Consider the following 27,905-nt stretch of genomic DNA (forward strand, 5'->3'; position numbering starts at 1 on the left):
AAAATATTTATTTAAAGAAAAAAAAAACTGGGCTGTTTTTCATGTTTTCTTGATTCTGAATTTTAATCATAAGAGCTTATAGTTTATATCTGGTCATTTGGATTTGGTACTTCACGATTAATGAATTGGTGTGTGTGTGCTCGCACCACATGTGTGATCAATTTAAAAAAAAAATCCAATGACCCAACAATAAGAAAGGTCATATTTATTTGATGGAAATTTCAAATTATACTGTGTTCTTGAATAAGGTTTGGTTTTTTGAATAATTTTTGAATAAAAAATTACTATTATAACTTTTAAAATAATTTTAAAATATTATTTTTTATGTTCATAGCCAATAAGTTTTATGTTTCAAATGCTGATTCTGACAATAAATTTATATCACTTTAGCCTTGATCAATCTGAACTAGCTGTCACAGCAAGAAAGAAACTCCAGACAGTGAGTTCTTTAGTTCTACAAGTTTTATCTCACACAGTTTGCTTCAAAAATTAATATCCAACACAGAATAATGACCTGTAACGTAAATTACCTAATAACGTTATAGCATTGAATAGTTTATTGAAATAGAAATTTATTTTCCATGAATGCGTGCCATAATTTGTTAACATGTTGAGGTCTAAGAGAGTTTTGCTGTTTTGGCTGAATGTGTTTTAATTCTTTCCTGTAGAAAATCAGCGAAAGTGGGGTCTTTGAGGGAAAGGATAAAAAAAGAAAAATAGAACCTTATTGTGTGGGGGAAAGGAAAAGATTGATAATGAAAATGATCAGTTAAATACTGATAACTAATCGATACCACTTTACTGTTTTGCATGGATGACTGACACAGTTAAGTACTTACATGTTAAGTACGAGCCTAAAAACAGGTCTCACCCACTTAACTGAGATAAAAATTCCATCTTTTTTTTTAAGCCTTGTTGCATGAATTTTCTTGTGTTGGACAAATAATTGTTTATCGATTTCAAAAATGGTTATTGATCAACCGTTATGTATCTATCGCAAGGGGGTGTTAAAGGATATAATTTTTCAAGAAAACATATTTTTTTAAAAATTTAATTTTTATTTTGACTTACAATATCACAATAGTCGATAAAAATGATGAGAACACTTCAATGATTAGAGTTAAACCTAATTATGTACATAATGTTCATAAGATAATGTGGTAGTTACATGAGAGAGTGCCTTTAATGCATTGGGCGGCAATCAAATTTACCTAGCTATCTACTTTATGGCTTAACTGCTTACAAAAGATAGACTCAGCTATACAGTACAAGCACCAGCCATTTCATTTTCTGTACATTATTGTCAAAAATATAGCAGAAAATTATATTTTGTCTTTTGTATGATTATAATCAATCTTTTCAGTGCAGTTGAATATATCTTTACAATTCATGCCTCCATAAATCGTTAATGTGAGTAGTTTCAAAGAAAAAAAATCCTGTAAAAAGCGGTCCTGCAATCAGAAATATGGTTGGTGATCAACATGTTTAGACCCCTGCCTTAATGTGTTGACAAAATACTTCAACTATTTCTGTTTATTTAAATTCAAAAATTGGTTTATTTTCTAATAATCTTCATCATTATGGTATTTCAAATATGTAAATAATTAGTATGTTGTACTTTTATATTGAAGCTTCCAAATAACTTATTAGAAGAATTAGCGATGGATGTATATGATGAAGTAGACAGGCGGGAAACAGATGCAAGTAAGATATCCTTCTGATATTGTACAGGAAAAATATATTTTATGTTGTATTCTCCCCTTAATGTTTGATATGAAATCTAAATACATCAAAACAATGTAAATTTTTTCTTGATGTCCATAATGAAAAAAAGGACATTTTTATTTCATGTATCACATTATGCTACTAGTGCTGATGTTTCTATGTGTGCTTTCTACACATAGTGTGTGAATGGACATTCATTCAGTTTTATCAAATAAAGTATATTATTATCATTTATCTGATTTTTCTTTCATTAATATGTATAGCTAGCGGGAAAATATCACTTATCCAATTTATCCCTTTAGTCAGAACCCACTTTCATTAGTCTGGTTGCATACACAGGCTATCCCACATTATTTGCACAGCATACATCTCTGCAACTGTTGACTTTAGAGACATATTTTTAGTTACAAAAAGTTTTCAAATGATGTGCATTTACTTCAGATGTCTTAAATTTTTTCAATGAGTTGTAAAAAAAAATTTTTTTAATTAACTTTCCATCTATATATAGACTCTGTTTGCTGAAACTTCTAATTAGTGCAATGTAATTGTGGCTCTGACAAGTCATTAACAAATAATTGCATATTTTTAAATGCAATATTTCCAGCATTTTTTTGACAATGATTAAGGGTGTGATTCACAAATTATGAAAAGTAAATTTAATTCAAAGTTGTAAAAATTCTGTTATTTTCACAAAAATGTAATTGTTTTTCATTGTGAACAAAAGAATAAAATAGTTGAGTTTATTCTATTTGTGTACCATCTCTAAAAATGGCAACTTTTTGAGTCAACGAAAACTCTCCATCACAGGAATAAGTTCCCAAAACATAGTCATTTTATACATTGAATGTCTTGATACATATTACATTTTCAAAAATGAAGTTTTTTGCAAATGACTTTTCAGAGCAAGATCTAAATTTCATTAATTAGGTGTTTTATCACGCATACTGAAGCTGTATAAAAAGTTAATTTCCATATTTTTTATGTGTATAGCCTCTCAAATAAATTTTAAACTTTACTGAAAGAAAAAAATAACATAAATTGTACAACTGCATGTCATTTGGAAACTTTTTGCTATTGAAAGTATGTTTTTAAAGTCAACAATTTCAAACATGTCTGCTGTGCAAACAATTTGGGATAGCTTGCATGTGTACAGTAGAACTCAGTTAATTTGAATTTTGGAAGTTGGAGAAAAAAAAATCATAATTTTTGTATAAGCAAATTTAGTTTGGAAAATTTCTACAAGAAACTAGACTTTGCTTTCCTCAACCAGTTTGTAAACAACAAATTTTTAAAGACAAATAAAAGTTTGAAAATTCTGTTTTTACTTTACATTTTTCTTTTTGATAATTTAATGTCCATTTTACCATTGTTCAGTTGCAGTGCATTGAGACTGTGTACTGCTTAATACGATTATGCTTTCAACCTATAGATCAAGGTGTAACATTGAAAATCTGAATCTTTTTTGTCATTAAAAATATGGAAAGTATCAGTTCAGATTGTAATACGTAAATGAAAGTATATTTCTTTGATAGCATGAGAATGGTAAGCAAAATTTGAGAACAGTTTCGTAACAGATAGTTATGAACTGTTTCCGTAAATCAGGCTTTGAATATAGTTAAGAAATTCTGCAGTGATGCTGATTCCAGAACAGTGGAACAATATAGCACCTGAGATCAATTATTATAATTATAAATTATTAAAATTCGGAAAACAGTTTCGTAACTGATATTAAAGTTTTAATAATTGATTATAATTGTCCTATGTGAATGTAGATTAAGTTGCAATTTTTAGTCATTTCACAGATCCAGGATAGATTAATTGGATAATTTGAATTTTATCCAATGACTTTGGACTTCGAATTAACCAAGTTCGACTGTATGTGTGTGGGAAGTCTAACCTTCTAAACTTCTGAGATAAAATGGTTGTAAATTGCCTTCTGGTGATAGATTTGCACCATGAATATTCCTTGAAAGTGCATAGTAGATGATTAAATAAAAAGAAATTTGACATTATTAAAAAGCAGACCTTACATAAATGCTTTCAAATTTGAGAAAAAAAGAATTGAACTTAAATTTATTCTTGTGATAGCAAAAATACCATTTCTTCTTGTTACTGTTTTATTATATTTTATACACAAAATGGTTTTCATAATATGACTTTTCTTGTTTCAGTATGGCTTTCAATGCAAAACCAAAGCGCCTTAGTGGTAGACTGTCAGACAGTTCCTTTCTTACCAGTAAATCCAGATTTTTCATCTACACGTAATCAGGTATACTATAACATTTGTGTATTAGGCCGAGATTACACTATAAAATGTTTTATAAAAATTGAAAATGCAACCAATAGGCTTTTTGGTTACGTTCAAGTAAATGTAACCGATAAGCTTATTGGTTGCATTTGCCAAGTTTTATGAAAGAACTTTTATAATGTAATCTTGGCATTAAAGTCAAACTTTTGTATATCGTACATGCCTGAACATGGGTGCCTCACTCCTTCATACGCTCTCTAATGTTGTATATAATGGGCAAACACAGCAACATAAGTCATTTCCCCCACAAATCCTTCCTTCATATCAGCTTATTAGAATTATAAGACTCATAGAAAATATAGTGATCTCACTTAAACATTTCTCTCAGATGTTTTCCTGTACTCCCAGTCAAAGATATAACATAATAATGTTATTAACTTATTTGTCCTTGTTCCCATGTACTGACACATAAGCAAGAGATCATTGTTTGCGAGATTACATGGGTGATTAAAGTCTTTTTAAAATATTACAAATTTGAATTGTAGAAGTTATACTTTCAACAATATTTAGCAGTTATTATCTAGCCAAACCATACTTTGACCAAAAGTATGGTTTGTTTCTATAAAATAATTATTTCCAAGACAGAAATAAGTACCTTGGTAGATTTGAGTTTCTTTTATATCAGACACTACACCATGTCTGTTTCACTTAGGTTTTGTTTCAAATTTTATATTTTAAAGTGAATGATTATATTCTTTTTTGCCTCTGTTGCTTTGCCACAAAAGCTGGGCTGGAAGAGATCTCTGCAACGGGATAAGTCCAGTGGTGGAGCCCCTGGCGTTCATTCATTCATTCCTCTGTTGCTTTCAAGTCTTGCAGATTTTTGGCAAATTCATTAATCTTTTAAACTGCATTGATTTTTTAATTTTATCATTGCCTCCTATTTTATCATTGAGAAGCCTAGATATTTTGTAAAGTTGATTTCACTGAGGAACCCTTTTTCCTTATAGCCCTTAGTTTGCATGTATGGAAAATTGAAGACTACTTCATTTAAAAAATATGACATTTTTATGGAGGGGGTGGGGGGTGTTTGATGAATGAAAATACTTATTTCAGATTTCTGTTTTCCAATTGATTCTTTCTTGATATTTCATTGATGATGTAAATATTGGTATTTTGTTCTTTTTTTTCTATTATTTTTCCAGCAGTTGTGTTTACAGTTTAAGGAAAAAAAACTACCTTCAATACTCTATTTTTTAGGGCAGACAAAAGCTTGCCAGGTTCAATGCCAGGGAATTTGCTACTTTGATTATTGATATATTGACGGAAATAAAGCGAAGACAGCAAGTTTCAAATCCAGAAGTTAAACAGAGAGAAATAGGTTTGTTTTCTTGTTTGTTTAAAACCAAATAGATCTTTATTTAATTCATTGAATGGTTGTTTCTTGCCAAAAAGTCTTCAGGTTCATATTTTTCTCAAAATTTACACATTTCCCACTTCAGTTTATGTTTTTACTTGTTTTGCACAAAAATAGAATGATTTTGAAGTTTATAGCGAAAGATAACTATGGTTTGGACTCTATTGGTGGTACAGTGTTGGTTGGCTGAAGTTTGTTGGTAGTTTTACATGGTTACATGAAAATATAAAAATATGTAAGAATTTGCCATATTTAATTCAAAATATGGAAGACGGAGTACAGCCACAACAAGAACACGAAACAAACACAACTCTGACAGCATAAATGTGATAGGACCATTCATACACACACAATACATTCCTGACTTAACAATTTGTTAGAAATTCTATATAGTACAGCTTGTATGGTTAAGTAGTAGTTTATAGTAAGGAGATATTCATTGCAATAGTTTTTTGATTTGTACAAAAAAGGCTATAGTACTGGACAGGATTTCGATGTTTTCAAAAGACCAATTTTGTGCCTAATGCTTTTTTGTTGCATTAAGTGATTATTTCAATGAAACACTTTTTTACAAAATCAATTTTCACCAAACCAATGTTATAGTTGATACATCTCTCTCGTCATTTGAAAAAAAATTGAACAGTTTTCATATAAGGTGTCATAAATTTAAAAAAAAGTCATATAAAATTAACACATATTGCATATAATTACAACAATATGTCAGTTTGGCGCTGCCTTTCAATGAATGAGTAAATATGAGCTCATTGGTGATGCCATGATATCGCTTTCATTTTTTTGTTGAAATAGTTACTTATGATGATACTAAATATTCCTATTTGAATAATCCTGGTTGTATAATCTGACAGAGCTTATCCCAAAGATTCATAAACCATTAAAAATTGCATTTCGGAAAAAAGTGGAAGTGTAAAAACTTTCGAAAATAAGCTCCTCAGTTTCAGTTAAACTAATTTGTCATGACACAAAGCATCCTTTCTGTAGTTTTACTGCACATATTTTTTATAATCAATTGATGAAAAGTACCTCACATAGCCCAAAAATCAGTTAATTTTGGTCTTGGATAATCCAGGTCCTACTGTAGCATGATAATAATTTCCCTTGATTTTTTTTTTCAGTCACTTTGTCTGTAAATATGAGAAATCCAAAAGCCATGCCTGATGTAACGCCAAGCGATGAGGAGCCTCTCTATGATAGTGTTGCATCAGATGAGGATTATGTTGATAGCCATAGTATTATGCCTCATGATTCCATTGTTCATGTAAAAGAGGTAAAATAAATTATGTTGTTAGAGTGGGAACTATGTAAAGGTGGAGGGATGCTGATAAAATGTTAATCCTATTTGGGAATTCTCATTGACGACTGGCCTAGGTTTTTTGAGCATTATTCAGCGGTGGTCAGAAAAGCAAATAGAATGCTTGGTTTCATTCTTAAAAAGGTGTCTCTGCGCTTTCTCATAAAATTATTCTTCCATTTTTTCCAAGGCTTATTTCATCCTGGACTGGAGTATGCCTTAAAAGTTTGGAGGCCATTCCTACAGAGGAACATAGACTTGGTTGAGAGGGTGCAAAAAGAAGAGCTTTACTTACTTACGCGTACTTTTGTGGGCACACAAGGCAAGAGCTGTAAAGAAAGACTTGATTTCATTAATATGTTTAAATTGGAAGAACGCAGGTGTCAGGAGGATATGATCAAAGTGTTCAAAATTTTCAACAGGATAGATAGGGTGGACCATGAATTAATAATATATTGTCAATCAACTGCTTTGACAAGGGGACACCAGTATGGATTGGTAAGAGATAATTCCAGGTTGTAATATTACAGGGAGTTTTTTCCTCTAATAGGGTTGGGAATAAATGGAATAGTTTACCTACTGGGGGGTCATGAATTCTAACACGATTGACACATTCAAAAAGAAGTATGATAAACATAGTGGGGGGATCATACTGAGAAATTGAATTTTCTTGATGTTAATGCAGAAACTGATATTTGGAAAGAAAGGTGATCGAAAAATGCCAAAAGTGATAGAAAGAATCGAAAAATGTAATCTCTTCATAGTGGGATCAATCGAAAAGCTATCCATATTTAGATAAGAAAACCATAATTTTTTTTATTTGCTATGTATTACATACTATTATTTGACCTGTCATCGTTTACTGATAAAGGAAGGGCATTGAAGAAAGATAAAGGATACCAAAAAAGAAGTTGAATCTAGGTTGACAGATAACATTGGCACTGATCCAAAATCATTTTTCATGTATGTCAATAGCAGATATAAGGGGACAGTGGGCCCCCTCTTATTAGAAGGGGTCTAGGTAGCGAGAAGCATGTGTAGTGCATTCAAAATTTTTTTGGATCAGTTTTTAATAGAGAAAACATTATTCAATGTATGGGTGTTGCATGGGGGAAATAAAATCCTTAACGATGGTCAAATGGAAAATGTGGAGGCCCTAAATCTTCTAAAAAATGTATGTGTGTCAAACAAAGCACCAAGACCAGACGATATATGTTCTAGGGTCCTCAGGGAATGTGCTAATGAATGAAGGGGCCAGTCGCACAAATTTACAAGAGTAGTAGTTGTAGTGCTGCTGAGGGTATCATCCCAAGGGATTGAAAGCTTGCTAATGTCATATTTCACTGCACCTCATTGGGAATTTTGCCTGTTGTGGTCTTGCATTAGTATTTATCAAGTATTGGTTTTTCCTTTTGTGATATATGATTTATATTGGGTTGCTGTATTTTGAAGATATTTGACATACATATTTTTTATGGGCATATTTTTTCAGTCACCTCGCTGGCGAATTTGCCTGTTTGGGCTTTTGTATTTGTGAAAAATTGTCTGTAATGTCATTAGATTATGATTTTAATTTGATGTTTCATTTTATGGCGTATGAAATGTTATCACATCAGATTTTAATTTCAATTAACATACGATATAGCAAATATATGTCATTTTCTGATAAAAATTCATATTTTGTGTATCTGCGTCATCCAAGAAATAATATGCGTTGCCTCATTTTCTAGCATTATAGTCCACCATCTGCTCAAGCAGTGCCATCCGTTTCTTTGAAAGAGCATGGTGTCATTAAAAAGAAATTATTTCGGTCTGAGATGAAGATCCATCAGCTTTGTCAAGAGAACAAAGACATGAAGCATGAGATATCATTGTTACAAAACATGGTAAGTTAAAAGTTTATATCTACAGATGTTTTTTTAATTTTTGTCCCAAAACTAAAGTACATTGCAGCATTTTTTTCTTAGCCAGCGGTAGAGCAAGAAAAGAAACTTTCTGGGTATTATGCTGAGACAAACTTGGAAAAACATTTTTTTGTCTCTACTAGGAATCAAATCCTGAACCTCTTGTAATACAGGCAAGCAAAATGACCATTGATTCACCTCAGCATCATACCCAGAAAATCTTTCCTTCAATTCTGAAATTTTTTTCCTTTCATTAATTCTGATATTTTGATCAGTTGTGAGATTTTTTCTTCTTAGAAGTAGGTTGATTTTGTAATAAAAAGCAGTTTCTTCCTCTCATACACATTTCACAACCTCCACTAAAAAATATATGACTACTGAAAGTTTGAGTAAAATAAATATACCGTATATACTCGTGTATAAGCCGACTCGTATATAAGCCGACCCCCCTACTTCAGGACCACCAAAACCTCAATAAATTGAAAACCCGTGTATAAGCCGACCCCAAAAAATCCTTGCATTTCAGAGAAAAAAAAAATCGTATATTTCCATGCAAAATGAATAGCTTACGGAAATTTACAATAGAAAACGATTCAAACTTTTTAAACCGTTTCTTCTGAGTCTCCAAGCTCATCATAATCCATCAGATCATCATAGGGTGCGGCATCGCTCCTATGATGTGTACGCTGTCATCGCCATTGTCACTTTCAAAGAGGATATCATCTTCAGTTCCATCCATCACATTGCTGATGCAACACTTTTTGAAGGACCGGATGATAATTTTGGTGGAGACAGAATTCCACACCTCATGTACCCATTGGCACACTAGGCCAATGCCAGGTTTCTTCAAGGTTACCACCTTTTGTGGTTTCTTTATCATCGGAACTCATCCATTCGATCCACAAATTCCTCAAGGTCTTTGAAAGGCTTGTTGATGCTCACATCAGGCTTTACAATCAACTTTAGCCCACCTGGTATCAAAGTCAATGATGTTTTCGATTTCTTTGGCTCGTCTTTGACATTTTCGGGGGTTTGAACATATCCCATACCAATAATGCCGGTTTCTTGAACACCGCTACAAAAATGACTACTGATTGTGGGGGTCGATATTTTCTCATCAAAAACTGACCCGAGTATAAGCCGACCCCCCTACTTGAGGAACGAATTTTTTCACAAAAAAACTTGGCTTATACACGAGTATATACGGTATATATTTTTGCAATATTGTATTGGTAGATTTGCTGGCGATATTAATAATGATAGAACAGGAAGAAATGCCGGCAATATCATAAGTTTGGTGGTACCATGATAGTTATGCTGTGATTATTTTTGGTGTCTGGCCGAGACCAACAATTAATATTATTGTTTATACAAAAATTGTGAATTAACTGGTATGGTGTAGGTCGCGTGCTGTGTAACAATATATATATATAATTAAAGTAAAATGAATAAAATTTTTAATTTTTTAATTGTAAGAGAATACTCAACTCATTTGATGAATCAGTGTTGGAAATATATTTTCAGAAGTAGGCTACTGTGTTATTCTTGAGTGCATTTTTTCATAAACGTTTATATAAAAGCTAATTGTTCAGATGTTTTTTCTTGGTTCTGTTTCTTTTCCAGGTTCAAAAACTGATGCAAGAAAATATGTATCTACGTTACTTAGTCCAATATAGAACTTCAGATCTTCCACCACCTACAAACATATTTCATAATGGACATGAATCAGCTACATCTCATCTTTTACCCTCCCCTAAAGAAGTATTGGGCCAGATTGATCCACAGGTTAGCAGGTACTCTCCTCGTTCATCCAGTCAGCGACCTCAATCCATGTATGAGCCACGAGAACGGCAGACACACCTTAACCACTTGCCTACTTCAACTCAACAGAGCAATATTAATAGTCCTCATGTCGCACCATTGCCTAGAGATGACAGTGGCATTGTAAGTTCGTCTGTTTTTCCCTGTTCCTTTTTTTTTTTAACCGTTTAATGTCCAATGTCTGTTATAATTTATATATAGTATACAGTGGTTCCCAAACTTCATGGACAATGGAGCACTAATGTGTATTTCTCGTGATCCCTCTTACAAACTGGAAGCACTAAACATCACATATTTCTTCATCTTTCTGCAGAACAGTTTGAGAACCACTGGTATAGGTACTGAACCTTTGAATTAATACATATTTGAATATTTGATTACAGGAATACCCAGTCTAATTTATCCTCAATTATTATTACCTCACATTTACATCATTTCGTTCTACACATTATTTTTCAACCATAAACTCTTTGAGCAAATCTTGAAGGCCTTTGACATTGCATTCTTAGAGTGAAAATGTTTCCTCGCCAGAGTTGTATCAAAACGATGAATAGATAAGAGAGAATAAACAAAATCATCTGCACATTTACTAGCCTTCTCCTGAGGAGGGAGAGGCATTACCAGTGAAAAAATGTGTCTCAAATTATGTCTTAGAAGAAAATACTGATGTAAGTCAGTGGTATCAATGGCTGTTGTGATGGTCATAGTGATACTTGCAAGGCGGTTAGCCGAGTTCGAACCCCACTTTCGCCAAAGTGGTGGTCGGCTGAAGTTGGTTTTCTGTGGTTTCCAACTTCAAGGCGCAAATGCGAGCCAATCTCGTTGCGAGCCACTGATAACTAGATCCCAGATTATATGCACTAAAAAAGTGGCGAAATGTGCTCTAAAAATATGCAAATATGCACTTAAAAATTCTGAAATATGCACTTGAAAATTCTAAAATATGCACTTAAAAATTCTAAAATATGTACTCGAAAATGCCATAATATGCATTAAAACCCAAAATATACACTAAAAATCATGAAAAAGTTAAAAATTATTAAAAATGAGAAAATACGCATTTAAAAAATTACTATGCAAAAAAGCAGATATGCTTTTAAAATGAATATTTTCTATTTCGTAGTGCATATTCATTTACAAAAAAATATCTCCGTATTTACCTGCATAGGCAAAAACTTCTACATATTTTTATTTTGGCATTTTTAATTTCTAGTTTACTGTAGCTGCTCAGTAACGGAATAACCAGTAATAAAAGAATTTCAACACTATTTCTGAAAAAATTTAACGCTTTTGACATATTTCTAAAAATAGCCTTAGTAATAGAACATTTGATATTTGGAAAATATGAACATCTCTATTAATTCACTAAATTCCACCTGCGGCAGAAAAACCGATGTTATAAAAATAGTGAAACACCCCTCAGATACAGTCACCCTTTTTTTACGGCCAAATAATATTTTCCCCTTGTATAATAGAAGTATTCATTTCAAATCCCTGATCAACGGCCACCCCTCATTTATGAAAAAAAAAAATTCTCCCGGCCGTGAATGCATAAGAGAGGTTTTACTGTATTATTAGCAATATTTATTTGAAAGATCATAAAAAGTGATTAAGCTTAAATAAATTTTCAAAAATATGCACTTATTCTGAAAATTCTTCAGTTTTATGCATTTATATGCATTAATGCTTAAAAAAAGGCCAAAATATGGAAATGCATTTGCATATAATTCAGGCTCTACTGATAACCAAAAAAATATTTAATCAATTTTAAAGATACTTTCCTTTCATCAAACGTCCCAGAAAAGGGCAGACTTTTTCTTTTTGTATGAGTTGTGTTACTGACGTAAACATCGTCGTGGTGGAAAGACTGACATCATGTGAAATCAAAAAAACATCAAGCAAGTGTCACAAAATTCGTGACACTTTTTTTTCACAAAAAAGTGACACAGAAAAGGGTTTCACTGTATGTACATAAATAATATTTTTCAAAAATTTTAAATTATCCTGAGTTATTTTTGGTTTCATGGACTGTGAGTATTTACTATTTTGCAGGGTAACACACATTCTAGTCACTCATCGAGAGACAGTGGAGATTACGATAATACCTCACTGAATGCTAGCAGAAACAGGTCAGTTTTTGACAAAACATAGATGATTCTGAAGTTTTTGGTATGTTTCACATAATATATTAATGCATTTTATTTGTATACTTATCGCAGCTTGCAAAATTCCACTAGCTCGTTCAATCTGAAAGAGCAGGAAAAGAGTCCAGAGTTTCCATCTGTTCCACCTTTAAGAGAAGAAACGTATCCGTGTCAAGATGAAGTGTTTCGTAAAACTGAGCAAATCACCAAGAAGATACAAGAACTCCTCATATCTGCTCAGGAAGGGAGACATCAAAGGTAATAAAAACATGCAAGTGGTATTGGAAACAAAATCATATTAATAAATGAATAGGTAATCAAGTTGTTTGCTTGATCTGATACAAAACAAATTAATCTGGCGTAGTATGTTTTTTGTTTCTTTTGTAAAAAAAAAAGGTGGTCATCTTAATACACTGGTGTAAGAAATTAAGAGAATTTGCAGACTTGGTCGATTATCTCTAGAACTACTGTACCGATTTTAATGAAATTTGATATGTACATACATTGATACAATACAAAACAAATAACCATTCAATAATTGTGTAATACACACGCATGATCGTGCGTAATACTCGTTGGAGTCGGAAGGTATGAAACAGTGGTTGCAGAATAAACAAAAAAAATGGGTTAATAGGGGGTATGGTCCCCTCTTGCAGATATACCAGGGGTGGGAACTCTGCGGCAATTGTGCCGCACTTGCTCCAAAACTAATATCTTGCGTCATCCTGCTCCAATAGCGTATTTTCGCATTTTTCTGCGCCAAATAGCGAATTTCGTTTCAGTATGCCCGGAATATCGGAAAGGACGCCAAAAAATTTTTGTTCCTGCTAGCCACGAAACGTTTCTTTACGTGAAGAGCGTGTTTTATTCCACTATACTTAAACTATCGCCTTAAACTATCAGGCCCCTGATCGGGCTTTCCATCGCGAAACCCAGATATTGTCCGGGATCGTGGAACTGAAGATGGTTTGAAATGCCTTTCAGCTTTAAAGTGCAAATTTGAGTGTTTCCGTTTAAAAAAAAAGTCGCCACTGGAAGCAGCAGAAATTACCGTAGTCGATTGTCATTGTGTTAAATCCCGATGTTTCGTGAAAAAAATTTTCATTCCAGAAGTAAAAAGCGCATGTCCGCCGAATTACGAATGTTAGTTTAGAAACTTTGCTGAATATCGCCAATGTTGCCGAATAACGAGCATTAAATCGTCAATATCGCCAGATAATGAGTGCTGAATCGGCAAACATAGAGTTGATTCTTCCGAAATTCTCTCCCATTTTGCAACAATTTTTATCCAAGTATAAAAAAATTAAAAATTATAAAATTTTTTTAGCTCATTTGAAGTGCTGCTGTTCAAGGCAGCAAATAGTGCCCTCAGTAAGCAAAAATCATCTTAAATAGACGGGTGCAAAAAATTTTATGACAGCTGCTCTTTCAAACAAGGTGTCAAAAGCCTAAAACACCAAAAACAAAAATTAAGCTGACGAAAAGAGGTTTGATAACAAAAGACAGTGCAGTTTTATTTTGAAAAGGGTTGAGGGTAAACGAAAATATTCTTGTTAATTTCACTGCTCCAATTTATAAATATCTGCTCCGAATCCTGAATTTTGCTGCTCCAAGGCTGCTCCGAAATGGACTTGGTCACTTCCCACCCCTGGATATACAGAACTCGCAGCATGATTTCATACTTGAAATAAGGCAGTTTATCATTTCCTGTGGCAATTGGTCCCACTCGTACAGCAACGCTGTTTTCATTCCCTGGATGGTTCCCGGAGGGAGGTTGCGAGTTGCAATTGCCCTCCCCAGAGCATCCCAGACATGGTCTATAGGGCATCCAGATCTGCATGGCCAATCCATCTGGCGAATATCCTCACTCTCTAGAAAATCGTCGAGCAGAAGAGCTCTATGTGGCCTCGTGTTATCGTCCATTAAAATGAACTCAGGGCCAACTGCACCCCTGAAAAGGCGAACATAGGGCTCCAAGACCTCATCCCTATACCTCACACCAGTCACAGTGCCTCTTTCAAAGACATGGAGAGGTGTGCGGCCATCCAACATGATGCCTGCCCAGACCATTAAACCTCCTCCGCCATAATGGTTGATTTCGCGGACATTGGAGGGTAGGTAGCAGGTCCCTGGTTCTCTCCATATGAACGTACGGCGAGAATCTGTGCTTGGGCTGAACCGGGACTCATCAGTGAAGAGAACGGTCGCCCATTGATCCATACTCCAATCTCTATGCTCTCTGCACCATGATAAACGGATTCTCCTGTCCGTAGAAGTGAGCGGGACGCAAACAGCAGGTCTTCTTGCAAACAACCCTCTCTCATGAAGTCTTTTGGAAACAGTCACCCTTGATACACGGGTTCCTGTGGCTGCATACAAGTCATGAGAGAGCTGAGAAGCTGTAGCACTCCTGTTATGCCTCGCTATAATAGACAAATGGCGATCTTCTCTGGCCATCGTGGCTCTTGGACAACCTTACCTGGGCTTTCTCTCAATGGATCCGGTATCCTGGAACTGTTTCGATAAGTTACACACGACGCTGGGCGTTAAATTGAACTCTCTACAAATCTGGACTTGAGATGGGCCTGCTTCTAGCCTCCCCACAATTCGCCACCTCATTCCATCATCTAAACGTTGGTGGTTACTCATTTTTACTGTTACAATTTGAAATTAACCGATTGCTGCAAAATAACTCCAAGAAATTCGCTGAGGTGTGGTAGCGAACGAAATGCGTCTTAACTTACGCGCCCTTATAAAGCCGGTTTCTCTACTGGCTCCGCCTACACACACGCGTTCGCTTACGTATTTGACGTACAAGATTTTAATTTTGGTCTAGAAGCAGTGGTTTTACATTCAGTTCAGTTCTTTTCATGAAATTCGATAAAATATGCAAATTCTCTTAAATTTCACTAGTGTACTTATGACCTACACAGTGAGATGAAAACTCCTTGTATTTATATATAAAATTTTATTTTACACTTACACTTTCGTCTGTCATTTTCTGTTTTGTGTTTCCAGCAGTCATTATAGAATGGCACTCAAATAGCATTAAAATTCAAGTATTTATCACTTTTACTTCAAAATAGGGAAGGCAGATGATAGCTCCAACAAGAGGGGTGCAGTAGCCCAGTCTATAAGATACTCCCCTAAAGTACCAAAGGATGTTTAGAGGTGTCGCGAGTTCGATACCTGGTTCGATACCTGAAAACTTTCCTGACACACGGGTACAACAAAAAAAGGTGACTTGACCGCAGCAAAAAATTGCTACCGCAGGGAGTCCCCCATTGAGGGGTTAGCGCACCAACCTCTTGATGAGTATAAAAAACAAGCCTGCCATTCGGAATCGGCAATAAATTGTAGGTCCAGGGGTCTAATTAGCCTTCGTGTGCAGAAAATGGCAGTGGTGCAACAAAAATGATCAAATGATCAAGGGCGTTGCACCAACAAGAACGCAAAACAAGCACAACTCTAACAACATGCATACCTTAGAGACACCTATACATACATACGCACAACATGTTCCTGAATACACTGATTAATTGAAAATTCCATAGAGGAATGTGTAAGAGGTGCATGTGTGGTTAAGTAAATAATAATAGTGCTGATCTTTGAGTGGGGTTTAATTGTGGTGTCACCTGGATATTGCATCAGATGCAACCGCTTAGCATTGTCGGATACTACCTAAGCATAGCTGTGCTTAGCATTGATGGGAGAAATTTCAGAGTGATGACATACATATAAGTTGGAATGTCTTTGTTTTTCTTTATGAATGTTGCCACCAGTTTTTGTAAAGATCCTTGTAAATATGTTTAAGTGCTTGATGTAAACATTTAATTGACAATAAGTTGGTATTTTTTTTTATTTTCAATAGTTTCATACCATGCTCAGAGAAAGTATATCGTGCAGTATTAGAAATGGCAAGCATTTTCCCACAGGTATGTTTGTGAAAAAGCTTTTTTTTTTCATGAGTGAGAAGATTTAGAATTTAGTTTTAATTGTTCAAGTTCCACCATAAAAATTAACAAAATTTTTCCCTTTAAAAATTTTTCCAACATAATATATTTTTATGATTGTTATTTTACATATTTAAAACTATAATAGCATACTGGTAAATTATCGACACCATTGCTTTTGAGAGCAGGCATACCTAAATGTGCTTATTATATAATTTATTTTTATTTATTAATTTATTTAATATTTATAGCTTCTGTGGTTTTCAGTGCCTTTAGTTCTGCTTATTATATAATAATAATTGGGTAGTTGTGGATTTAATTAATTGAGGCGTTGACATGGAAAGCATGTAAGTCGCAAAAAGCAAATTTTATATGACACGCAAAACAGTTTTTTGTTATGTTACAATCTGACATAAACACCATCTTTTGGAAGCTGCAGAAACGAAGCGATTCTTTCTACACTGGCTTGCTTTTCCATGCCATTGATACTGTATTAATTCATGCTATTTTATCTGTAAAAAAAATAATTTTTTATTTTTTAGTGTAACTTCATGCTTCTCAGTGTTAACACCTAAATCACTACAAGATTCATCGAAAGACTGGTTATTTGTGGAGATGACGATTACAAGGAAGAAAATTCATCACTGCCCCCACAGGGACACGACCCCCAGTCTCTCGCTTGCCGGTTGAGTGCTCTACCACCTAAGCTATGGAAGCAGATAGAGTATTTCAACCTTGGAGCATATATATATATATATATATATATATATATATATATGTTGAAAGGCACCGTACACGGATGACGTCAACAATCAACTAATAGCTGGTCAATGACATAGGCCAACCAGATGGCTACATGCATATAGAAATGTCCTCTCCACTTGTCAATACAAGATTCATCGAAAGACTGGTTATTTGTGGAGATGAAGATTACAAGGAAGAAAATTCATCACTGCCCCCACGGTGACCAAATAACAAATAACCAGTCCTTCAATGAATCTTGTATTGACAAGTGGAGAGGACATTTCTATATGCATGTGGCCATCTGGTTGGCCTATGTCATTGACGAGCTATGAGTTGATTGTTGACGCCGTCCATATACGGTGCCTTTTAACATAGAATATTTCAACCTTGGAGCATATATATATATATATCTGCTTCCATAGCTTAGGTGGTAGAGCACTCATCCGGCAAGCGAGAGACCGGGTTCGTGTCCCTGTGGGGACAGTGATGAATTTTCTCTTCCTTGTAATCTTTATCTCCACAAATAACCAGTCTTTCGATAAATCTTATTTATTTATTTATTTACAATAATCCCAGAAGGCATGAAATGCACTTATACTGGAAGAAAAAAAAAAAAAAAAAAAAAAAAAAATAGTCAGTACGGGAAGCACTTCGCATACGGAGCCAGGTCGAAATCCCCAATATTGGAAGCAAATCTTGCGTAGGAGGCACATACAAGTTCTGATGGAAGACTGTTCCATATTCTTGCCACACGGCATCTATATCCGTGGAAAAAACAATCCCTTCTAGCCATTGGTATTCTTACTTGGAAGCGATGCCTACGTAGGTTAACTGTCTATGATCTCAAAGAAAGGCTCTCTCGATGGTAGATAAACATTTTGGTGGACTAGTTTGTAGCACATCTTCAGATCTGCAGCGATTCTACGCCATTCCAGTGAGTGTAAACCCAGAAATTGAAGTCTCTGGTAATAAGATAGACCGCTCATGCCAGGTATTCGTTTAGTAAACGACCTCTGTGGCTTTTCGAGGAGCTGTATGTCCTTGATTTTGTAAGGGCTCCATACTTGCGAACAGAACTCCAGGGTCGGGCGAACGTACACACAGAAAGCATATGACAACGTATGCGCATCACACTTACGGTATGCCGCACGTAACATATATGAAATTCTATTAGCTTTGCAGACTATGCCATGATAATGATCAGTGAAATCCAGAATGCGGCTCATTGCAATACCTAAATCCACGCATGTATCCAATTGCTGTAACGTTTCATTACCTAGTTGGTAATATTCAGGATCGGTGCGTCTACCTAAATGCATTGATCCACTTTTTGATGATGAAATAGGTAGCTTATACTGACAACTCCACTGGAAAAGTTGTTGGCATGCAATTCTTAAGCCCCTAGTGTTTTCCACTGGAGAGAATAACTTCACGTCATCAGCGAATTGCAATAGAGAGATGGGTGACACAACCTGAGTAATATCGTAAGTGTACAAAGTAAATAAGATCGGGCCTAACACCGATCCCTGGACAACTCCGCTTGGCACCTGACATTCTCTAGACATGACGCTGGCTACGCGAACCTGATGAACTCTGTCTGACAGCAGTTCTTGTATTGACAAGTGGAAAGGACATTTCTATATGCACCCAAATTACTGTTATTTAATTTACTAAGTAGAAGGAATTTGCAATTTTATATGTGTTTCCCTTAGTTATATAAGAATTTTATGTCATGATGGACAAAAAATTACTTTGATGATACTTAAATGCAGTGAAAATTTGTATTGTTGTGATTTATTTCTTATTATTAATAACATCAGAAAATGCACTTTTATGTATTTATTCACCGCAAAAAATTGCAATTGTGACTAATTTATTATAAAAATTCACTAACATGCATGGCTCATGTAAAGAAGTTTACCGATTACACTTTTGTGTCTTACACAGAAAGTATCAATAACTCCCTTTAGCTTTGAGTGATTTTTTTAGTGCAAGATGATGGTGTTATCAAATGCATTCAGAAGAAGAAACACAAGTAGCGAGACAAAGTTAAAATTAAATTCAAAACGATTTTGAGCAAGATATTAAAAAAAATATCGTTTTTTATAGTGGTTTCAGAAATCTTATAAAAATATCGTTATAGAGGATTTATCAAAATAGCAAAGGATATTGTTATATCGAGTATCGCTGCAGCGTGGCTTCACAGTATTTAAAATAAAAATTGAGAAATTGCATACCTTTTTAAAAAACAGTGACAATGAAATCAACAACCAATAACGTTTGTGAGAGAAAGATTATACATATCTGTAACATTAAAATTTTGCTTTATTATGCCTCTACGAACTCCATTTTTGTGTTCAAATTCAATAAACATTTCTTGTTGCTGGTGGCCATTTCTACACTAAATGAAAATCTCTTCAGTAGCCAAAACACGGTATCACTAAATTGTGAACAGTAATTTAGTCTCCTTGGCGTATTAACTCTCTCAAAATTATCAAACTTTTTCCAAGAAATAGGAATTTTTTTCTAATGAAAGTCACCATTTCCATCACAAATGAAATGCTAAACAAGCTTTTACTAAATTTTGAATGGTAAATCTGCTTCCACTCAAGCCCGACTCCCAGAACCAGTTCAGATAGATAATAAGCATTCATCGTTTTTCCAAGAAGTGAAAGAGTTTGCCTAACCTAAAGGGATGACTTAACTTTCCTCCCATCCAAAGGACAAAAACATGCACTTGGCCAAAAATTATTTCCATTTCAGCAGATTTTTTATCTACAAAATAGACTAAATATGCCTTCCATTTCTGCATTAGACAGTTTCTGTCTTAAAGAGGTTTCCTATTGAAAAAGCATTAATTATTCACAAGACTATATATTTGTTCCGTTTAAGACAGGTTTACATCTCACACAGTGTCCGTCTTAGGTTTCACTGTATTTTTTTTCTTTTAATTTGCTAACTGTAATTATATTTTCAGAGTTTTTCCCATTAATCCATTTTTTAAAATACAGTCGAGTACACTTATACACCATCAATACTACTTACGATTTTTGGCCCATTCACCTCTATACATTTTTACTTCTGTTATGTACCCCGCTCAAAACATATAATGGGGATATAAGATACTTAAAACATTCTCTTAACCTAGAAAATAATTTGGATATAACTTACAGCAAAGAAAAACCTGGAAAACTGAAGTCAAAAATTGACTTAATTATTCAAAAATCATTGTCTTTGGATTATATCTTGATGTATTCTTTTACAGAAAGTCGGGAAAATGTGGGAATTTCTTTAATAATGTGAAGAATACACAAAACAAAACAATGAAATCGATACATTCACTACTAATAGATGGCTCAGTAAAATGAATCAGGGGAGGAATGCCTCCGGATCTAGAATAGACAGCTTCCAAGATCTAGAAATACAATGGAGAATAATGCTTTTTTCCTGTAAAATAAGGGAGGTATATTTACTTTGTCCTTTACTCCAACTGATTTCTCCTTCCTAACATATTGTTCTGGATCTGCGCCTGTGATGGATGGCTAGAAAGCTCTACCTGTTAGTACCAAATATACCCACTGCATTCTGACGATGAAATTTCTTATTATTAAAAATTATCCTAGCTTTCCTCTGTTTCTGTAAAAACTGCAACATCATGCTTTTCAAATCATCAAATGTTTACTTTTTCTGATACTTTTGCATCATCTGGCAGATGGCAGTGATAGACACCTGTTGTTTGGGAAAAGCAGAAATCTCTACTGTTTTAAAAGCATCAAATTTCTACCTTTGAAAGAATAAGCAAAGCATGTTGATTGCTGACAAATAAAATTTATGAACATTAGTTGCTTTTTTTATATATGTAAATTATAAATATGATGACAATTTTGAATGAAAACCATTAGCATAAACCCCCAAATAATATCAGTGAAATGAAATAAATTAAGCAAAAAATTTATGCATGTTCAGTACATCATATACTGTAATAAATTTTAAAAAATTTCTGAGAAGAGATACTAATGGAAAACTATATTCATGTTATATTAAATTTAATTACATGCTGCGTAAGCTTATTTTGTCCATAAAAATCTCAATAATGCACTTTATGTATACATACAATTGCTATATAAGCTAATTTCAAGACATCACTTATAATATACACTTTGTGAATCACAGAGGGGTTATGTTGTGAGAAAAGTTGCCAACTGCTACTGATTGTTCGTAGTTTCTACGGACAGCCACAATAAAATACTGAGCTATAGGAGGCAGCCTCAATACTCCAGTCTTTGAGTTTCTTGTGGTATCTTATTTATTAATTTTTTTTAATTTCATCTCAATCTTTACCATGATGATGAATTTCTATATGCATAGTTTAGAGAGAAGACAAACTCATATCTGATCTATTTTGTCGGTGCGCGAAAGGTTAAAGCTGCGTCTAAACCCGCCGCTCTGCTTGATGCCCAAACGTGTAAAACCTGTTTTCCATCAAAACCCCCCCACGCTGTGTTCTAAAAGCAGTTTTTTGAGTGGTTCAGTGCAGTGGGTGTGGATCTGCCTTCATTTACATAGTGCATGGTTGAGCTCGCAGAACTTGTGTCGGAAAGAATGTTTCGTCGTAGGTGTCATAGGATCTCTGATACGAAGTAAACAGAGATGGGGGTCTAGGATTGCTAGAGGTTCGTATATACTGCCCACAAGGCGTATGCAGGAATTGCATTGAATATTCATGAATTAAGGGACTTGGCCACCTCTGCAAGTTGTTTCAGGGAAGGTGCTCATGCGGCCCGTGCCTTCTAGGTTCCAGTGCCAATGAGGCGTTACATTTAATGAACTTCCAATTAAAAATTAAAACAAAATTAAAGTTTTGAGTAATTTTTTTTATTGCACTACGATTATGTTGTCCTGCCCCCCTCCATAAAAAAGCTGAACATTCATCACTACTGACAAGCTTTAAGCCAATGTTGGCATGTCTGTATAAGTGAACTCGACTATAATTGTTATTCTCTCCGAGACGTTATATCCTTTTTGGAAATTGTACAAACCATCCCAAGATGGTCTCTCTGGGAAGTCTGTCTGTAATTGTTATTTCATTTCAATCTAAAATGCAGGGTACATATTTTTTATCTAAATTTTTTTTTTTCAGAACGCTGTCGATAATAATGTCCAAATAGCCCTGAAGCAGCTGACTGTAAGTGCCTTCAGACTTCAAGCAGAATGCCAGAGTCTACTCCCAAACCATCCACAATCGATTGATTACTGCTTTGTAACACAACAAGTTATTCAATGCGCATACGATATAGCGAAAGCTGCTAAACAGCTTGTAACTCTCTTTCAATAGCTGTCTTTTAACATGTAGTTCATTGAAAACACTTTGCTCAGAAGAGAAATTTCTCTCTTTGATATTTTAAAATTGGATGCTTTTTTCTCCCGTCTATATATATTTCTGCCTCTTTAATATGCAACAGGTCTGTAGATTAGCTTTCATATTGAAAGAAAAACTAGTATTTTATATGAATGCCAGTTCCTGTTAGCTCAAGGTTTTGTTACTAAGCTTTACAGTCATAATCCATATTTTTTAAAATTATTTTGCGATTTGTACTCAATGTGCTTCATGTTTAAGAGAAATATTTTTAAGATTGTATAGAACAATTTATTGTAGTTATGTGTTTTAGTCGTGAACTTTTCTTAAACTATTATGCACGACTTTGTTAGAACATTTTCTTACTAATACTCAGTAGCTGAATATTTTTGATCATTACCTTATACAGGGCACATAGGAAAGTCCCTTTATCCTGGAATAATAAGCCGTTGATCCTAGAAGCATGCTTCCAATTGGAAAAAGAATCCAAATAATGTGTAGACTTCAAATATGAAATATGTCATTCCTAATGTCACGGGTTGTATAGTTATTAAAATTTAAAAAAAATCTATTTAGCTACCCTGTCTTAAAAACCTAATTAGAAAATTGTTGCCCTGTCTGTCCTTAGCCCAACAAAAAATACTTTCATATGTTTTTAAGTGGTGCAACATCCCCTGAGATATTTGAATTAAAATATTGCTGAAAATGAAGGAAAGAACCACATAAACTAACGGACAAGCTCATTCTACACTTCATATGCTGTTCTTTCCTTCATTTTCAGTGATTTGCAATTCAAATATCTTGGCAATTATTGCGCTTAAAAACATGGAATTGAATTTTTGTTAGGCTCAAGATAAACAGAGCAACAATGTTCTAATTGGGTTTTTTTAGGACAGGGTGACCAAATTAAAAAATTTAAATAAAAATTAATAAATTTTTAATTTTCATTTTAACAACTACTTGCAATATGAATGAGGTATCATCTGAGGTCTTCACATTATTTGAATACTTTTTCTGGTCACAAGTATGCTTCTAGAATCAGTGGTTCACAAATTATTAAAGGATAAAGGGACTTTCCTATGCACAGTGTGTTGTCTGATTTAAATTATTCTCTTCATTCATGCAGTGAAAGTGAATTTTAAATTAACATAATCAAATGTAATATAATTGTATATAAGTGATACTCTTCAAAACCATTTCCAAATCCTATGTAGTTTTCTGAAATTGTAGAATGTGAAGTTATAAACTTGATTACTGATGAATTATCAACTTTTCAATTTTACATCATAATATTGAAGAAATTGTAAATCCATATCAGACACTGTGTAAATAAGATTTTAATTTCACTGGGTGTCTGCTCATCTTTCAAGTCCTCAACTTGAACACTTGACTCACCTTGAACTATGAGTACAACATTTGATCTTAGGGAAAATATTAATTTTTTTATGTATTTTGTTAATTGTTATCAGTTTCATACTCAAATAAAATTGTTTTATCATTATTATTAGAAAATTAGAGGTATGCTGTGGAAGGAAAAAAATAAGAAAAATAAGGTAAAAAATAATTCAAATAAGGAAATTGTATATAACATTGCTCAAAACTGTAATTTCTAAAACTGTTAATTTTTTAGTCTCTTTTGTTTTTATACATTTACGAATTATATCCCCTGCGTGATAAAAATAATTATTATACATTTATGTATTTGCAACTAAACCCATATCAGTTATATCTTTGTGAAACTAGGTTTTCTATTAACACATTTATCACAATCTTCATACCTGCTATGTGAAACATTTCTTTTTAGCATTCATGCAGCAAAAATCATAATACAGTAATCTCTTATATATGCACATCTATTTAATGTGCTTCCCTCAGTTAGAAGACAATTTCCAGAATTCTGGGGTGATTTTTGGGTTGAGAGTGCATTCAATGATCCAAGTGGTCTGTTAGATATGCAAGTCATTTTTTTGTATATTTTATGTGGAAATTAAGCCAGAGTGAAATATTTATTTGAAAGAATACTTACTGAGTTTCCAAATGTGATCATTTTACTTCAATGAAACCTCTTCTATTTGTTGATGGTAGATAGACTATCTTTAGTGTATGGGCTGGCAACAGAAACCTTAGAACCTTATTCAGTATGTTTTTGAAGAATGTCATTAATTGTATTTATATATTTGTCTTATATACAGTGATACGTTGGATGATGAATTTACCTCAGCTTATAAATTTTTCAGCTAACGAAGATTTTTTTGAAAGGAAACTTCTTTAGTGAGACATAGAAGTGAAATTCTGTGAGGGAAAGAATTCTTTCACAAAAAAGTTGTCTCAAAACTGGTTTCGTGTAATAACTGGTGTGTGTTATTGAGGTCCAAGAAGCAGATGGGTTGGTGAGGGATATTAAAAGAGACTTGGCCCGTTAAGGTAAAGAAAATAAAGTGGGGATGGGGTTTTTGGTTGAGGATGGGAGCGTATATATTCAGCAATAGAGCCCTACTTATGCTCACTCAGAGTTATGTGCACTTTTTTTTTCTTACTGAGTTTTTTGTGAAAATTACACATTTCTCAAATTCAAATACAACCACGTCCCAATTGCTGAATTGGTAGCTGTTTTTAAGTTATAACCAATAATTGTTTTGTTGATTGAAACAGTATTGGTATGGCATTTACCATTTTTTTGAAGACTGGTCATGATTTCTCTCCTACCTGAAGTCCAACGTTACTGACAACCTTTAAAAAAATCGGTTAATGCGATACTCATCAATGATAATTCATCTGGTTAGTTCCACTTATCAAGCAACTTCAGGGTATCAACTCATGGTATTTTTGCAAATTTTTTTTTTCCTGCCGTGAGTGCAGAGAGGTGTTATATATTAAATAGGAGGGGGATTATATATTATATTATATATATATGTAGGATATATATATATATATATATATATGTAGGATAGATATATATATATATGTAGGGATTATATAGCTAGTGGCAATATAATGAAATTAGACGTCAACGGCTAGTGCATCTTTTCCCACACTTACAGGAATTGTGAAAATATCTAAAAAAATAATATAATGAAAAACATTAATTTAAGAAGTTACTCTAGAAATATTGATAATTTTGACTTATTGAAAGGGATCATACGCAATATAATATAAATTCAAAATTGATGAAAAATTATAATAAAAATTAGGGATTAAAATAATTGAAAATTCATGAATAACACAACTAATTTACAAAAACAAAACATTAATGAGAGAAATAGTTCCAAAATCGATGAAAACTCAGAATTTGTGAAAGGCATAATTTCAGAATTACTGATAGCTTATAACTTTTGAGCTCTCTATTTGATTCAGGGCCCTGGGCTAGACACTGGATTCCCAACCTATGAGATTTGAATTTTTTATTATCGAGATCTCAACATGGCATCAAAGCAGGAGTTGCAGTGGGTACTCAAGGCCAGTCTCGCCACAGAGAGTAACAGGCCTATAACGATAAAAACTTCAATCATTACATTTCACTCATAATTAGAAATATTGATGGCAACACTACACATAACAAGCAGTACACAGAAACAAAAATTCTCTTTGGATATTCCGGGTGTGCCACCACACAACTTGACCCTCGAAGTCGGAGCACCTATAATGCTTTTAAGAAATTTGGAGACACCGATACTCTGCAATGGCACCAGACTCTGAGTAAAGAAATTGCACAATTACATCATTGAAGCAACGATTCTAACTGGATGCGCCAAAGGAGAAGACGTCTTCATTCAACGTATCCCAATTATCACTAAAGAAATGCCATTCACTTTAAAGTGATTACAGTTCCCGGATTCGTTTAGCTTTTGGCATGACAATCAACAAAGCGCAAGGCCAATCATTAGCAGTGGCAGGTATCAACCTACTTGAGCCCTGAATTTCTCACGGACAGCTTTTCGTCGCCTGTTCGTAATCCCAAAAATTTGTACACCTACACACCAGATGGGAAAACAAAAAATATTGTATATCCACAAGCGATTGCCTGAAGTTTTTAATTAAAATATAAGAAATATAAGAAATTTTGTTGATTAAGAAATAATAAGCTATAGGTATATAAATTTTTTACGGGACGGGCAACGTCGCCGGGTATCAGCTAGTGAATAATAAAGCAAAGTGAAAAATGCATTAAAAAAGGGGCTTAGACTTAAATGTCTTTAGTCACACATTCGTTCAGTGCAAGACAATGGTTTACCCTCTTTCCCAAAAGTTTGGGCAGTCTCTGAAATACATTCTAGGACAGGGTTTCTCAACCTTTTTTCAATCCATGCCCCCTTTTGGTCCATATTATTTTCTCATGCCCCCCCCCCCATCTTATCCGGGGCTTCTGCTATCATTCAAGAGCAACTACTATCATCCTAAGTATTTAATTTAATGAAAACTAAATTTATAATGAACAAAAATTTTGTGAATAAAATCGACCTTTGGAACCTTGATCTAGACACAGATCCAAAATGGGGGCGGCCATCTCTCTGAAGAGCCGAATTCTAATGAAAATTAGGTCTGGATAAAATACGGGATAACCCGATGAACCTGCACAATAGATTGACCCTCCTGATCCATCATCCCGAGTCTGTCCCTATCCTGGACTAGAGTTCAGTGAGCTTCATTTTTGGACAAGAATATTATGCGTGGCCGTCTCAGCATCATAGTTCCCTATACTTAGCTGGAAGTAACAGCTTACATATTTACATAATATGTTTGAAAACCATAGTACCAGATCTCATCATGCAGGGACCCCCCCCCCCCCATGGATATGAGGCCGCGGGCCATTCCCTTTCCATCCTGCTGTCCATGGGTTTAGATGGTCGTGGTTCTATAGACAGTTCTGCTGGAATATGAAAGTAGTCCTATTTTCTCCCACCATATTTCACTTGAAAGCTTTATTTCTTCACAGTTCTCTATGACCTTCACCACTTTCCTGGCTTCTCTTTCTTCTGATTTTGACCCGTGTCTCCCCCTAGAATATGTCAGTTCTGCGAGGGGGGGGGGCATATGGCCCCAGATTAAGAAACACTGTTCAAAGAGGTCTTCTTTTTCATTTGCATAACTATGAGATACAGAAAGGAGCTAATCACATCAGATAAGAGGACACGTGCAGACAGAACTGAGTTGTGTATATGTTGCAATTAAAGCCAGAAAAATCCTGCTAGATTGTGAATTGGCTGGCCGTTTCACATATTGGCCGAGAGTTACAGCTAGTCAGATTATTAGAAATGACTGGCATTTTTTCTACTTTTCACTACCA

At 34.2% G+C, this 27,905-nt stretch overlaps 1 protein-coding gene across 1 annotated transcript in view; it reads left to right on the plus strand.

Moving 5' to 3' along the window:
- Positions 1-23,009, plus strand: part of Git (ARF GTPase-activating protein GIT1) — a 39,637-nt gene extending 16,628 nt beyond the window's left edge. The window contains exons 9-19 of the mRNA XM_089249161.1: positions 391-439; positions 1,632-1,704; positions 3,897-3,994; positions 5,234-5,354; positions 6,524-6,675; positions 8,430-8,585; positions 10,227-10,547; positions 12,477-12,553; positions 12,644-12,826; positions 16,440-16,503; positions 22,406-23,009. Coding sequence (XP_089105287.1) covers positions 391-439; positions 1,632-1,704; positions 3,897-3,994; positions 5,234-5,354; positions 6,524-6,675; positions 8,430-8,585; positions 10,227-10,547; positions 12,477-12,553; positions 12,644-12,826; positions 16,440-16,503; positions 22,406-22,600 — 1,489 coding nt within the window. The 3' untranslated portion in view covers positions 22,601-23,009. The remainder of the gene's footprint in view (positions 1-390; positions 440-1,631; positions 1,705-3,896; positions 3,995-5,233; positions 5,355-6,523; positions 6,676-8,429; positions 8,586-10,226; positions 10,548-12,476; positions 12,554-12,643; positions 12,827-16,439; positions 16,504-22,405) is intronic.
- The last annotated feature ends 4,896 nt before the right edge of the window (positions 23,010-27,905 follow it).

This window comes from Pholcus phalangioides, unplaced genomic scaffold (assembly GCF_987345545.1).
Source record: "Pholcus phalangioides strain wild (caught in Gottingen) unplaced genomic scaffold, Ppha-v1.0 ptg000021l_1, whole genome shotgun sequence".
Taxonomy (NCBI): domain Eukaryota; kingdom Metazoa; phylum Arthropoda; class Arachnida; order Araneae; family Pholcidae; genus Pholcus; species Pholcus phalangioides.